This window comes from Nomascus leucogenys, chromosome 3 (genome assembly GCF_006542625.1).
Source record: "Nomascus leucogenys isolate Asia chromosome 3, Asia_NLE_v1, whole genome shotgun sequence".
In the NCBI taxonomy this organism is placed as follows: domain Eukaryota; kingdom Metazoa; phylum Chordata; class Mammalia; order Primates; family Hylobatidae; genus Nomascus; species Nomascus leucogenys.
Window position 1 is genome coordinate 5658463 of NC_044383.1, and position 16513 is coordinate 5674975.

The 16513-nt window shown below is 47.1% G+C and overlaps 1 protein-coding gene across 1 annotated transcript in view; it reads left to right on the top strand.

Annotated features, from left to right (window-relative positions):
• Positions 1-15001, top strand: part of CLRN3 (clarin 3) — a 28872-nt gene extending 13871 nt beyond the window's left edge. The window contains exons 2-4 of the mRNA XM_003280958.4: positions 193-442; positions 8980-9159; positions 14440-15001. Coding sequence (XP_003281006.1) covers positions 214-442; positions 8980-9159; positions 14440-14711 — 681 coding nt within the window. The 5' untranslated portion in view covers positions 193-213 and the 3' untranslated portion in view covers positions 14712-15001. The remainder of the gene's footprint in view (positions 1-192; positions 443-8979; positions 9160-14439) is intronic.
• Positions 15002-16513: the final 1512 nt, after the last annotated feature.

A 16513-nucleotide genomic window follows, 5' to 3' on the forward strand; every position in this document is an offset into this window, starting at 1 on the left:
TCCAGACCAAAGTTCAGCTACTGTTAATTTTATGGCCATGTTCAGAGTTCAATGTCCATTAGCATAACCCTTCCTCAGGAAGAGTGAGATTTTATATTTGACAACAAAGTGTTAGATTCCATTTCTAAATACTAGACTTCAAAAGATAAGGTCCAAAAGTGTTGTAAGAAAATATTCATTTTTTTGTCCTAGAGAACTTATTTTCCTGTGAAAATGCCTACCACAAAGAAGACATTGATGTTCTTATCAAGCTTTTTCACCAGCCTTGGGTCCTTCATTGTAATTTGCTCTATTCTTGGGACACAAGCATGGATCGCCAGTACAATTGCTGTTAGAGACTCTGCTTCAAATGGGAGCATTTTCATCACTTACGGACTTTTTCGTGGGGAGAGTAATCAAGAATTGAGTCACGGACTTGCAGAACCAAAGAAAAAGTTTGCAGGTAAATGATAAACTAATTTGAATGGATATAGTGAGATTGAATTAAGGTTTATGTCATTCTATATTTGGGCCAAATAACCATTCAAAAATAATTTCTTTGTAAGTTTTGGGTTAGGCTGAAGATACAAGCCTAACTCATAATTTTGGAAATTTGCCATGTCATTATTTGAGCTTCCTCGGTTCTGCTTGTGTCTATTAATACAATAGTCTATATCATTCTAGCAGTGGCTGTATTTAAATAATACCTACCAAGTTGACTGACAAGTAAATAAGTGAAAACATGTGGCATCAATATGGCATTGAATAGCCAGTAGGAACACATGTTTTAACTGTATTGACTGGCTTTTTAGTTGGAGCCACAGCTTCTGTCTAGAACTTCGCAAGTGGCATCTATGCGGGAAAGAGTAAAATGGAAAATTTATTATCTCTATTTCTCAAGTTCATTTCTTTAACTGATTTTAATTTACCTCCAAAATATCTAATCGTTGGAAATATTAAATTTCCATTAATTTATTAATTGTATATTTGATAGGAATTCCTAAACATTTTTTTCTGATTTCTTATATAATAATGCCCTCCTCTCAATGGAAGGAAAATTAAAAGTTCATTGAGAATAGTAAGTTGATTTAGCTACTTATTTGACTTTTGAGGTTCGATACCTACCTTCACGTTTTCTAAATTTAAAAACATTCGTAAATTATGTAACACATTAAATGGACTTTGTTTTGAACAATGTTGTATGCAAGCATTATACAGGCATTATTGGGTATCACACAGTCATTACCCTTTGACTTATAAATACGCATCATTTTCTACCTTATACACATGTAATGTTTAGTCCTTGTGTAATGCATGAAGAAGTTTGAGTCCTAGACACTGGCTCTAAGTTCTAGCTCTAGTGTGTTTATGACTTTGTTAATGGGACTATTTTCTTAAATCCAAAGCAACCTGGTTATGTTCCAAGTTACACATTTGTCCTTTAGATGTCAGCAAAAGCAGCGTCTCCCCTGGCATTGCCATGGCCTTTCAGGGACCTCTCCTCTGGTGTCAACCTCAGCTTCCCATAAGGATGGGGAACATTGGCTTCACAGCAACTTTCAGAGACTCAGTCATGCTTTCCGTTATGTGAATAGCATTTTCAAAACCAAAAACTGCCCTGAAGCCTCAGACACATTTAAAAAATTTTAAGTAAGAGACAAAACCTACAAGTCTTTTTGGTTTCCATATGGTGTCTGTTTGGAACCAGTTGATTTCCAATTTGAGATAAATGGCTTCAAAGAAAGCATCAACTATCTCTATGCACGGAGACTCAGAGAAGGCCAGGATGGGTCAGGACCTGGCTCTAAAGCCCTGTGTGCATGCAGGTGAGCATGGCGATGTCAGGGGACGTGAGCATGGTGATGTCAGGAGACCACAGCAGGCACTTGTCAAGGAGAGCCCTGAAAGGGCCCAGGGCCAGGTAGGTGTGGCAGCCCAGGTGGGAGCACAGCCAGGCAGAGTATTTGCCTTCCCTTTGGTGGATCTCTACTTTCAGTCTTTGTTACTGGGGAGCCACATTCGGACCTTCCCCAAGTCACTGCCCAACCTCCTGGTGCTGAAGAAGGTGAACCACCACCCAATTAATGAAGGGGCTGCACTGTCAACTCTGGTTGACACCTAAGGACCTCTCAGAGCCTAGGGGGTCTTCATTGCCAATGATTGTAATAATCGTTGGGCTTGAACACCTGTAAGCAGTTTTCTCAGACAGGGGAAAGTCATGTTACTGGAATCTTCAATTTGCAGTGTTCAGCTGCTAACGATCCTGGGATGCTTCCCCTGGGAGCAGCCCTGCAGTGTGCACACTGAGACATGCGTGCTGTCCTGTGGTTTCTCATGGCCACCTGGGGCTTCCTTCAAATCAGAAACCAACCATTGGCAGCACAATCAAATCTGTATAAATGCCCCTTTCTTGCCCAGCAGTGGTGGACTGACTGTTCCAGTTGAGAAGTTAACCATATCAGCTTCTTGGCTAGGGTGAGGTCACATCAAGAGTCCCCCAAGAGTAATAATTATTGCAAGGCTCTGCTGTATTTCTGCATAGTATTTATTATATTGAGCCAATTTTGACTGTAGATTTTGAAATGAAATAGCAGAAGGAAGCAATGACGGCTGTCTTTGCTACTCCCAAAGTTCTGGAGATCTAATTTCTGTTCAAAAAAACTTCCCTGAGCAGCTGCTGCATGCATAAGGGGCTCAGGCTACTGAAAGGAATTGCACGTGGTTCCTGGCCTTGGAGGGCTCACCACCCAGTGTGAGAGAAAGACTCTTCCTCAGTTAAAATGAGTGCCCTGCGCTCACTGCTGGAGCATGGTGTGTGCAGTTCTGCATGGAAGCAAGGTGATTGGGGGAAATGCATGTCTGCAAAGCCCTGTCGGAGGACAGAATCCTGAAAAATGAGCTGCTAGGAGGTGTAAGCTCACACGGTGGACACCCACCTCCTTCGCGGTTCTGGATCTTGGGTGCCATGTAAAAAGAAGTCATTCCTTTAACTCTGTGTTTTGAAAATGTGGTCAGGGTCCCGGAAGCACAATGTGCTCTGTTTCCTCACACTGGCAATCATGGCAAAATGAGTCATTCACATTTAGGACATGGAATTCCTGTGAATGTTATTTCAATATTACTCAGCCTATGCACTGACCAGAACGTATTTTTTACAGAATCATTTTGACAGGAAGAGTTTTTATGATAGTTTTGTTGTTGTTGTTGTTTTGTTTGTTTTTTCATCACCCAGGCCGCTTCACACCCAGACTGGAATGCAGTGGCGCCATCTCGGCTCACTGCAATTTTCACCTCCTGAGTTCAAGCAATTCTCGTGCCTCAGCCTCCCTAGTAGCTGGGATTACAGGAATTCACGAGCACACCCGGCTAATTTTTGTATTTTTAGTAGAGACAGGGTTTCACCATGTTGGCCAGGCTGGTCTCAAACTCCTGACCTCAAGTGATCCGCCCACTTCGGCCTCCCAAAGTGCTGGAATTACAGGCATGAACCACTGCGCCCGGCAAGATTTTTCTTTTCTTTTTAGAGACAGTGTCTTGCTTTGTCGCCCAGTCTGGAGTGCAGTGGTGCGATCATAGCTCACTGCAGCCTCTACCTCCTGGGCTCAAGAGATCTTCCTGCCTCAGCTTCTGGTGTAGCTAGGATCACAGGCACGCACCACCATACCCAACCACTTTTCTTACGTTTTGTAGAGACAGGGTGTCACCAGCCCAGGATGGACTTTATTATGAGAGATATTTCTCCTCATGTGACACTGCACTCTTTGTTCTCGGTTCCAAGAACAGTCTGGTTTGCAGACTTGTGGGACCTTGGGCAGTCACGTTGCCTACAGCGGAAGGTAGAATCACCTGGGATGCAGGTGAGGCATCCCCACCCTGGACCAAATGAATAGCAATCTCCGCAGGGTGAGGCCCTGACCTGTTCATTTTTTAAAAATCTTCCCAGGTGATCCTAATTCAGTGTGGACAACAACCAGCTTCCACCAAGGCCAGGCACTAGATTGACAGGCATCGCTGTACTGGGTATTGTTTTTCAAGTCCTTTGGATGTAGCCTGCTTGAAATTAAATTAATTTATTGGCAAAAGCTCTGGACAACCTTGCAAAGGAAGCAAGGCAGACTGAGGGAAAGCTCGGCTCCCAGCTGGCCTTTGAGTGCTGCGTCCGAGTCAGGATCCACTGCAGCTGGCGGGAGTCTCTCCCCATCTGGCACTCCCCCGCCCGCTGGTCTCTTTTCTCCACCAACCTCCATGTGTTCTCAGGGAGCTCAACATTGCACCATTAGCCCAGGCTAAAAATAATTAGAAAAATAAACCTGCTGCAGAAACGAATGAATTGCAAAGAGAAGAACAAATGAAGTTTATTTCTCCAGAATTCATAAAGAGCCCCCACCTTACTACTCCTACCCTGTCCACATAAGGAGATTCTCCCGGAGAGCAGGTTCATCATCTGCCCCATCATAATCACACTGTGATGGGGAGAGTAGAGAGGACAAACAGGGTGCCCTCCCAGGCTCGGGCCACTTCTCCCCAAGGAACCCTGGCAACTTTCTGAGAGGCTGGGGCAGCAGCCTGGGCTCCCTGGGAAAGCTGTCAGGCCACACTTGGAGATCTGTTGATAGAATGAGCTCCTCCCACGGGCACTGGGAGCTGCCCTGTTCAGGCTCCCTGGTGACCAGGTGCTTACGGAGGGAGTCACGGTAATTTCTACCCAACCACTCACAAAGCCACGGGCTCTCCCTTGATGTCCGAGGACTTACAGAAAACTAGAACTGAAAAGGCAGATGGCAAGTGGGGCCTGAAGGGTTACATTTCCCTGTGTGGGGAGCCCGGATGTCCGGATGGCTCTCATGGGCGCCCATTATCCACTGCCCAGCAGCACGTTTCTGCCTCCCAGCTGCGGGATCTGCGGGCCAGGCGCTCTTCTCTTTGGCCACGTCGTTCTTGGCTCTTTCCTGGGGCAATTAGCGCCAATTGTGAGGTGGCTTTCCTGATTCACACGCTTGCCCCCTAAAAGGAAGAAAAAGAACGGAATGTGTTTGCTAATTTTGCAGGCAGAGAGCAGCTGTCAGATGCTGTGGAAGTTTATTGTTATTTCATTCTTGATAACTTTCCCTGAATTTTCATCTTGTATTGTCTAAGTTCTGAGCCAGGAGCTGGAGTGGAGATACAGCTATCAGACCTGTGTGGCAGGAAATTCAGAAAGCCGGAAAATAATTTTAAAATGCAGCAGTTAGAATCAAGATGAATTGTTACCTTAATACGCAGAAAATATGAGTCAACAGGCCCCAAATGACTCCCTTTTGAAAAATCACATCATTAGATCTTACCAAAAGTCACAAACAAAACTAAATTCAATAGTCACTTTCTAATTTACTCTGAAAAAAACAAACAAACAAACAAAAAAAAGGAATGTGAACCATTTACCAGTGAATACCCAAAAACAGCTTTTACTAAGTGTGTAAAGCAGAAAAATACTGCAAGCCACTTCAGAGGCCTTGGACACAGCTCCTTTTTTGCTAAGGAGTGAGTTCATTTAGTCCCCAGCAAACTTTGGGATAGATCCTGGAGTTTCCCTTTTAGCGTCCAGGAGGAGCTGGCAAGTGCAGAATGGGAAGCGATTCCCTCTTATGGTGACTCAGCAGTGATTCACCTGCAGCCTCTGACTTGACCCCCTGAACAGGTGTGTCCTATGTGCTGTAGTTTTTTTTCCTTCTCTCTTCCGGTGTCACCCTCTATTACTTTCAAAACAACTGTGTGCTAAATTCTAGTGATATTAATCCCCCAAAGGCTGCACCTCCACAGTGAGCAATAGGCAGAGGCAAGAAATTTCACCTGAGGTCGGGGATGGAAAAGGTCCCAGCCCAGGTGGCCACATCCCACTCACGCAGAAGGCAGGCCCAGCAGGCCCCACCCATCCCCACCCAGGCTATAGACAGTGGCTGGCGTGACCCATGCCCTGCTAGAGCCCTTCCCTGGGATGCATAGCCCAAGACTATGCTGAGAATTTCACCACGCTCTATAGGTTATTAGCAGAAATTGCAAAATAGTCCAGTCACCATTGAGCACAAGTAGGCTGTACCCACAGTCCCCAGTTCCACTTGAGGAGCAGGGTGGTGAAGTCATCATCTTTAGGCCACTGAGCTGAGGCTTGCCCAGTCTTCTCCTGGTCTGCTCCCTTATCCCATGGGTTTTCAAGGGACATGCGGCCATGCCGACCGCTGTGAGGCATATCCACATTGCCTTCCTCCTGCCCTTTTCTCTCTCCTCCCCTTTGCTTTCCTGCACTTTCTCACTCTCCCTTGCAGCCAGAGCCCTTGGGTACCTGTCATTACTGCTTCTGGGGCTTCTCCCACTCCTGGTCTAGGAGGCCCCACCCCAAGACCCGCACCACTCGGGATGCCCGCTCTCTCTGGATAAGGGTCTTTACTACAGGACCCTTTTGCCAGCAGCGCCTGAGGCTGTGTCTCAGGCACCCGATTGCAAGCTGCTGGCCACATCTCCTTCATGCCCACTCTCTGTTCAACAGGAGGAAACTTTTCTTCCTCATGGAACACTGCTGATTAAAAAGCCAAAAAAGAAAACAATAGTGAACAAATAGAATTAAGAGGTTCAAAAATGGAGTGATGATGTCCTCCTGTCCAAGGGGAGTGTTGGGTCTCATTGGGAGCCCCGTATCTATCTGGCCATGTGTGGTGGCCTGTAATCGCAGCACTGTGGAAGGCCAAGGAGGGAGGATCACTTGAGCTCAGGAATTGGAGACCAGCCTGGGTAACAGTGAGATCCTGTCCCTACAGAAAATTTTTTAAAAGGCCGGGCATGGGGGCTCACACCTGTAATCCCAGCACTTTGGTAGGCCAAGGTGGGCAGATTACCTGAGGTTGGGAGTTCGAGACCAGCCTGACCAACATGGATAAACCCCATCTCTACTAAAAATACAAAATTAGCCGGGCGTGGTGGTGCATGCCTGTAATCCCAGCTACTTGGAAGGCTGAGGAAGGACAATTGCTTGAACCTGGGAGGTGGAGGTTGGGGTGAGCCGAGATTGCACCATTGCACTCCAGCCTTGGGCAACAAGAGTGAAACTCCAACTCAAAAAAAAAAATTAAAATTAAAAAAATTAGCTGAGCGTGGTCGTGGTGGCAGATCCTGTAGTTCCAGCTACTCTGGAGGCTGAGGCAGGAGGATTCTTTGCTTGAACTCGGGAGATCAAGACTGCAGTGAGCGATGATCTTGCCACTGCACTCCAGTCTGGGTGACAGAGCAAGACCCTGTCTCCAAAAACAGAAGAAAAAGAGAGAAAGAGAAATAGAGTTAGAATAAAATATGTGTAGGGGGCCAGGCTGGCAGGGACTTTGCAGTCACACCCAGCAGAGAATACTCCAGAAACGTGGGCTGTTAATCATGTTGGGATTTATATCCCTCCTCAAATATTTGGAAAGGCTGCCAGGCAGGAAAGGAGCAAGTGAATTTTGTTTGATTCCCAAAGGAGAATTAGGACCCCTGGGTTTAAGTTGTGGAGATGCAGATTTGGGCTCAGCATAACGAGGAATTTTTAAATCATTACGGTGCTGTAGGGAGGGAAAGGGGAGGGGACTTGGTGACCCCTCCCATGGGTGCCCACAGCACCCTGGGGTCTCCTGCCTCCCATGCCTGTTCTCTGAATTCTTTGAAACACTCTGGTTCCATTAGGAATTCCTTGACCTTCTACCCGTGGGCATACACTGAGGGAATACCACCCCTAGGTCAAGAAACCAGAGATCCTACCTGGCCTTTTCACTTTCTGTTCTTTAAAGCTGCTCCAGATAAAGACATGAGGTCTCCAAGGCTCTCTCCCTGGAGATCAGAGAAACCAGAACGGAAAGAAAGAGCCTTTCACTTGTTTTTACCCACCTGTTCCCAGTGATGTTGCTGTGGCCTCACTGTGACTCGGAACTCTTTCTCCCTAATCACTTTCTCCCATGTCCTGGTGACTTTCATGGAACATCCCTGTAAACACTATTTAATGTGCTGGCCTCCTCCACAGGGCCTCACACACCCTGACAGCCCGTGGCCGGGCTGGGCTTACATGTAAGTGCAGCCCTGTGGTGCCTGGGCCTTGCGTCCTCCACAAAAGAGCAGGTGGAGGAGATGGCTGGTGGCGGTCAGAAGCCCGAGAAAGGCAAAACCAGGAACCCATGACTGACAGCCAGGGCACCTTTGCTTCATTTTATAAGAGTGTCCTTCCATGCCTGGAGCTCCTCTGCATGTAAGAAATATGCAAATTTCATCCAATGCTGTTAGGATTCAGAAGAGTTCTCCTTGGAAAGCAGAGTCAAGGCTCACTCATGGGCGAGTTCCCAGCCGTCTCCAGCGCTGGAGCCCTCTGGGCATCTGGTCCTCTCTGGCCCCAGGGAAGTGGAGTCTGAAGTAGGACCCACAACTCGATTTGCACCAAAAGAAGTCATTTTCTTATGTTAGCCTTGGCTTCCATTTTCCTGGTCACCTTTCTTAGGCTTTTCTCTGCTGATGCCACCCCTGACTCATGGAATTACCCCAGACGCCACAGGGCTTGTGGGATTCTCACAGTGCACAGGTTTTCAGGGTGACCTACCCTGTGAGTACCTCCAAGTGGAAGCCGAGTTAGTGCTCAGAGCAACAGGGGCACTGATGAAACTGTGAAAAGCACCTTGGCAAGGATGGAGCCCGAGCTCAGTAATGGGAAGGCTGTCCAGCCCTGCTGCCAGTATCCAGGAAGGTAAACTCTTTCCTAGGGGACTTCAAAATCAGGATAAATATCCAGTTATCTGTAGTGTCACGGTTATACCCATGCAACCACTGATTCAACAACCAGCCTCCAGTGGGGAATGCGGGTCTTGTTCTTGCGTGACTTGGAGGCTCCTGGTGTCTCTAACTGACATCCAACAATGGCTAACTCAAGTCACTAAGAGGGTAGGGTGGGGAGGAATGCCAGGCCAGAGCTGGTATTTGCATTATGTACTATGCACTCACAAAACATTGTTTTAGTTTTAGAGATACTGAATAATTCTTCCCAAAAAACTCTGCATTTGGTCACTATCCTGTTCCTGGTTCTGAGTTTGATCACGTCGCTGCTGAGCTCTGGGTTTACCTTCTACAACAGCATCAGCAACCCTTACCAGACGTTCCTGGGGCCGACGGGGGTGTACACCTGGAACGGGCTCAGCGGTGAGTGGCCCTGCGAGACTCGGTGCTCTGCAGAGAACTGCATCCCGCTTGTCCCCATGTCTCTGCCTCTCACACATGCATGAACATACACAGTCACGTTTACGCCAAGGAAACTATGAGCACCTCCCATGAGCTGAGGGCTGGGGTTTATTTTGTCAATCCAAAGTGTTTACGAAGCATCTCTGGAAATAGAATTCTGTCTTAAATGCACTGTTGAGGAGGCTTATAACAAGCCAGCCTTTGCTTTTGAGACTCAAACATAAGAAGTCAAAATGCACAAAAGTCAACAAAATATTGACCGGGCTCCTGCCATGTGCTTAACTCCAAACTAGGCTCTGTGTGGCATATAGAAGCACACACATGTGCACACACATACACATGCACACACACACATGCACACACACACACACGCATACACACATACAAACACACTGGCACACAGTTCCTTCTCTTTCCTCCTCCACATGACAAGAGTCCACTTGGTCTCCACATATGACATCTCTGCATGGTCGTGCCACAGAGCCACAGATAATGGTACATAAGAGAATCTGGGGGCAATAACCTTTCTTGTGGGCTACCTGTGAGCCTGGGGTGTTGCTGGGCGGTGTTGCTTGGTTATTTTGTTTGTTTCATGGGTGTGGTGCTGGGAGGACGGACCCCAGATGGGAAGCAGGTCCCAGCTTTGACTCACAGTCTTCTAGCTTTCACTGGGTTTTTCCAGGGCTCTGCAGCCACCCATCTGCCCAGAGCGGGGCTGGGGAAGTACCTCTTTGCCCTGCCCAGCTGCCTGCAGGGCCTTCTGCTCCCACCAGGCAGTCAGGTTTCTCCTGTTCTTTCCCTCTCTCCACCATTGAATCTGGACCTTGGGAGTGAAGCCTGTCCTAAGGAAATGATTTCTGAGATGGCTTCATGTAAGCTCCAGGAGATGCATTTTAACACAGGCCTGAAATTTTGAAGCACAGGAAGGAGACTCTGGATATCAGACATGTCAGGAAGCCTCGGAGGAGGGGCTGAGGGGCAGCATCATCCTGTCCCTCCATTGAGTGTCATCCTTACCACGAGGCAGGCGCAGGTGGCTGGAGGAGGCCAGCGTCTCCGTGCCATGGAGTAGAGGTGTGCTGAGGAATATGAACAACTGGCTCTCCAGTGGGGAAAAACAAAAAGAGAAAAAAGCCCTGGTGATTGGAATGGTGTAAACACAGCGACATGGCCATTTTCAAACTCCCAGTGTGAGATCACTGACGTGGAGTTGAGATGTACAAACTGGCCCCGGGACAGCACAGGTAGGAAGGTGAGGGACGCTTTTTAAAATGGAAAAGCATTAAGCCAGGACTACAGGTGGACCAGGGCCACATTACACACTCACACCTCAGCTCCGAGGATTTGGGGTCAGGCTGGTTTAACCACATTCATATATGACTGGCTCTTTCTTTCTGTGCTTTTATTACTTGGGGGTAAAAACAAATAAATCCCCCAATTTAATGGGCTGCCACTATGAACGAGGCACAAAAGTCCTGTGGAATGAATATCACTGCTTCCCATTCTTATAGCAGAGCTGAGTGTCAGAGGTTAAGGGACTTTGTTACAAAATCAGATATACTCACCTGAATGCCAGAGTCCCTTGCCCAAGCTACTTGTATGATGATGGTTCACCCCAGTCAATCAAACCATGGTAAACCAATTGGTACTTGTGGCCAGGGTAAAGATATAGATTATTTTTACTTTTGCTCATGTAACTAAGAAGGTACGAGAAGCAGCGGCTTCAGACATAGCTAGAGTCAGGGTCTCGGCCTGTTTCGTGAGGACTGTTTCCTGCCATTGTTCCATCTATTGGAATCCTCAGCGTTGACTCCATCATTCATTAATTGGCCGGATCAATCCTCTCGAAGATAAGATGGCTGCTGGCCACTCTGGGCTCACTGCTTATGGTGGCAGCCCCAGGAGAAAAACCTTCTTATTTCCTCCAAATTCAGAGAAAGTCCTGGGCTACTTTGCACTGGCATTGCCCTTCTCCCATCCCTTGACCAATCTCTGTGGCTGGCAGGGTTGAATTCCCCAAGCCCACACTGATTGGCCAAGGCTACCTGCCCATCCGGGAGCTGGGGCTGGAGTCGGCCCTTCCCTAGCCGCAGGGGTGAGTGGGGAAGGAAGACTGCGTTCCTGGAGGGAAAACAGGCGCCAGGACCAGAGGGAGGGCCAGGTGTGGCGCCAGCCGAACAACAGGGGCCCAGCATTGCTGTGTCTACAGCCCGCAGGGTTCAAAGTCCGCCACCTTTTCCACTAGGCTGTGGCTCCACATCTCTGCTCCTCTGCAGTGGAGTATGGGCTGGCTTTGCATATAGCAGAGGCCTCATGCGTGTTTGTGAAGGAAAACATGAAAAATAGGGACCTGACAGCCTCCCCGTAGCCCTGCCTACTCCTATCCACAAAGAATTGTTGGATGGAGAGGGAATTCCTGCCACCTTCCTTTCCTGGCTCAGGAGCAAGTTCTAACACACAGAGGGAGGCCGTGAGGTGGGCAGAAAACAACCTGAGAGGTTGATGTGTCAAGAGCAGATTGCATTCTGATGCCCGCCTGGGAGAAGGCCTCAGCACAGCTTAGCTTCCTCTAAATGTCCCTTGAGGCCCCTTGACCCTAACGCTTTGATAGGCCTGACTTTTGCCCAAAGTAGCCCTTTGGAGATTCCTGATTTTCTTCACAGGAGCTTTGCGGGTTGGAGAACTTACTGAAACTCTCAGTGTCCCCGAGGCTCAGCCTGCAGAAGGGCTTGTATACAGAGATGTCTTAATTCTTGCCTTGGGTCATGGCCATGGGAGAGCATGATCAGACTGACTTCTGGGAGTCCTGGGGCCAGAAGGAAGTGCTCCAAACTCCTAGGGGCTGGTTTTAAACAACCTCTGCTTGGCCAGCAGATGTTGGGTAGGGAAGGAAGTGGGTTTCCTGGCTTGTTTCTGACAGAAAGAAGCAGGTTCTGCTTTGAGGAGACAAACAGCAGCCTCACTTCCTAGGTTCCCGTGACCTCTGACCTCAGCCTACCTTCTGCACCACACTGACCTGATGAGGCTGCATCCTGGCCAAAGGGGATAAAATTGTCGACTGAGGGAAGCTTGGGGCCAGAGAGAACTTTGCAGACCACCTGTTCCAAATACATTTGTGTCTCCTCTGAGGAACCCAGAGAGTGGAAAGTGATCAGCAGGTCACAGGGCCTGATGGTCACAGGCCAGGACAGAAGCCAGGGTCCGTGAGCCTTCCAAAGCTCCTCATCTACCCCGGGGCTTCCTCCAGCCCCTGTAAATCCTTCTGTCCCAGAGGCTGGAGAAGCCTGGCAGGTAGAGGCTCTGGGCATCTCGTCACTAAAGGGGACTCAGGTTTGCATTTTGTGTCTATGTGTCGGCCCCTCCCCATTCAAATCAAAGTTCTAGGCAGCCCTCTCTGGAAAAAAGCATTTAGCCTATATACATCCTGCCCCTTTATGATTAAGCTTTTATAAGAAACTTCACAAGAGGAAAATGAAAGATAATTAAGGCTGTGAGGCACCTGGAGAGCTTCAGAGGGCCAGGGCTTTTGTACGGACAAATTATTAAGAAATAAAACCATTACGTTGAGGATGAAGGTCTGTCATCAAGGAGTGTTTAAAACATTCTCCTCATACAAAACCCCTCTAATTAAAGCCTTTTGAAGGACCGTTTGGAAGGTTTCCCTGGGTGTGGGTTATAGCAGGATACATTTGATGTCCACTGAGTTCCGAGTACGTGGCGGCAGACAGAGTCTCAAAGGGCTTCTGAGGCCAGGATCCCCTGGCGGCCCCCTGTGCATATCAGACCTCACTGGGTGAGCCTGCTCACCGGCCTCATCACAGGTCTTGGAACATAGGCATCCTTATCCTCCAAAACCTTTCTTTTAACAGCTTTATTGACACATGAGTCACACACCATATAATTCACCCATTAAAGTATACAATTCCATGGTGTTTTGTATGTTCTCAGACATGTGCAAGCCTTACCACTGCCAATTTTAGAATATTTTGATCATCTTGGAAAGAAACCCCATGCCCTTTAGCTATCACCCCCTCCCAGCCCACTTCCAGCACTAGGCAACCACAAAAGCCCTAATCTACATTTTTTTTTTTGTCTGTATCTCATTCCCTTTGGAAGACGAGGAATGAGGCTCAGAAAGGCTACATGACTTATCCAAGTTCACCTAGCTGGGATTTCTAATCCTGTTCTCTCTGACTCCCGAACTACGTTCTTTTAACTAGACAAAAGTGGCTCTCCCAAGTCTATACTGAAGAATGTTCTTCAGGGCCGGGCACAGTGGCTCACACTCAGCACTTTTGGAGGCCGAGGCAGGTGGATCACTTGAGTCCAGGAGTTCGAGACTAGCCTGGGCAACATAGAAAAAGCCGGTCTCCACAAAAAATTAGCCAAGCATGGTGGCATGTACCTGTAGTCTCAGCTAGTCAGGAGACTGAGGTGGTAGGATCAATGGAGCCTGGGAGGTGGAAGCTTAGTAAGCTGAGATCGTGCCACTGCACTTCAGAGCCCAGGGGAGAGTGAGACTCCATCTCAAAACAAACAAAAAAGAATGTTTTCTAGTGGAGGATATTGTGAAGAATAAAAAAGGGAAGACAGAAACATATACAATACGTTCTCTTCTCTAATGAGTTTTGTAAGGAGATCCCTCCTGATTAGACACTCTTGCCAGTGGCATCATATGCCATAAGATTCAAGCTCCCAGGATGGCATTTGTGGCTCTCAGGGCAGCTCAGTCTCGTTACCCAGTTCTTAGGACCCTGGGACCTCTCCCCAGCAGCTGAGCTTGTATCTCACAGTCCCAGGTGCTCCAGGCCCACTGCCCACCCAGGGTCTTTGTTGAGGCAGCTTCTTCCATCTGTGATGCCCTGTCCTTCCTCAGCTCTTCCCAGATCTCCTTATACACCTTCTCTCTGAACTGTCCTATTCACTCATTCACTCAGCACACTACTGCATTCACCATCCAGGAAGCACGCTGTTTGGTAGACCAGTTGCACAACTACTTCTGAAAGCGTTTGAGTCAGCACGTTCGCTGTTGGTCCTACACAGCCCTGCACAATCTTTAGTATTCTATGCCTAGACATCTAGTTTGTGTCTTACAATTTTGTACCTTCTCCCTAGTGCTTAAAAGAGTGTAAACTCCCGTGTAGATATGCAATACATTCCCATATATATGTGTTCTATAAAGATAAGTGATATTAAAAACTGTATCACCATGCCATGCATGAAACTCCATCTTCTTTTCAGCATCCTTCGTCTTTGTGACCATGATACTGTTTGTGGCGAATACGCAGTCCAACCAACTCTCTGAAGAGTTGTTCCACATGCTTTACCCGGCAACCGCCAGTAAAGGAACGACCCACAGTTACGGATACTCATTCTGGCTCATACTGCTCGTCATTCTTCTAAATATAGTCACTGTAACCATCACCATTTTCTACCAGAAGGCCAGATACCAGCGGAAGCAGGAGCAGAGAAAGCCAATGGAATATGCTCCAAGGGACGGAATTTTATTCTGAATTCTCTTTCATCTCATTTTACATCAGCCCTGAGAAGTAACTGATTAGCTTCTCTGGACAATTCAGCATGGTAACGTGACTGTCATCTGTGACAGCGTTTGTGTTTCGTGATGCTGTGTTCTTCATTGATGCTGTACTCCTGGAAAGTTTTTCCCACAAGGTTGGGGAAAATGAATGGGAAATGTAGTGACATGGTCTATGTGGTATTCAAAGCAGTAGTATCACGATGAGCGTAACGAACCTTCTGACCTGGTCTCACGATCTGAAATAATAAAAGGCTGTGTCATGTTTCTTTTCTTTGAGTATCTCAAAGCACTTCAGCGCCTATGATCTCATTCCCCTCAGGAGGGACCAGGTATTTTTATTCTACTCTATGCATGAAGACTTCTGGGAACAGAGGGTTTCAGAACTCACCTTTCCAGGACCAAGCACTGGAGGCAAAGAGAGACTTTGGAGTAAATGACTTGGTTCTCTGGACCCTCAGCTGCTGGCATATTCAAACCCAACCGTGGGTAAAAGTGATTATATGTGACCCTCAAACACATTTTTGATATTCCAAGATGGTATTTGGTCACAAAGAGAATAGAAATGAGAAGATCAGACAAAAAGAAAAATGATAGCCCTGTGGTCTATATGCTAAAGAGGCTAAACGTTATATTTCTGGTTTAATAGGATTATGGTGAATCAGTCAAAATGGAAATGAAATATTGCAGCAAGTTCTAGCAACCACCATGTCAACCAACAGCCTTAGTTTCTGTGGTGTAGACCTGGGTGTGGCAGGTCCGATGGAAGTGTGTCATCCATCAGCAGGCTCCTGCCCAGCCAGAGACTGAGGGAGAAATGGGTTAGAACACCGTGGCTTGCAGGCATTCATTCCTTGAGTCAGAGACAGGGCAAATGTGGAACACGCGCATGGGGTACGGTAGCCCTTTGAGAACAGATTGGGTGAAACTGGTTCCTGGTTTCATGAGAAGCCGGTGGGCAACCAGGAAAATTTTTTAAAGGCAACAGAATGGATCTGACCTTCTTTACGGCAGAATATTTTCCCAGAAAATCACTTTGAGAATCTTTTGAGCTTGACTATTTCACAAATTAGCCAGGTTGAACACTGATAGGGTTCTGAAATGATCACCTTGCATGTCTTGATGGGACCATGGCCAAAAGGAGCAGAATTCCCTGGGTGTGATTTGCAGAGCAGCATCTCTTTGGGCAGAAGAATATCTCATTTATGAAGCTATCAGGGATTAATGACCTTCTTACTCATTATTTTTTGACACTGTCTTAGAAAGAATATTTTTCATTTAAGAAATACACGTAGGGTATCTGCGATGTGGCTGGCACAGTGCTAACCAGGGTATCTGCCCCCATGGAGCTACTGTTGGACAGTCAAGACAGGTATTCAGAAAGCAATTGCTAAACTCCATTTAAAAGAGGTACTTAGTCACAAATTGTGCTCATTCTTTGAAAGGTCAGTTCTCTGTCACATCCTGCCCTAAAGCCCTACTTATTCAAAGTTACTCTTAATATTAACTTTGAATATATTTTTAAAAATCTGATCAACAGCGAACATTTTCTAAATTCTTTGGATCTAGAAACACATTCTTTGAAAGTTCGCATTTTGTATCAGATTTTAATAATGTGAACAACTAATGAAGAGGAAACAGCTATAGATAACAAACCCGCAGAAACAATTGCTAAATAGGCACTCACACATCGTGTGTTTGTGTGAATGACTGTGTTTTGTGGAAAAAGTGCTGCATTTATTCACCTCAGCGTTTGAGCAGAGCTCAGTTTCCTTAGGG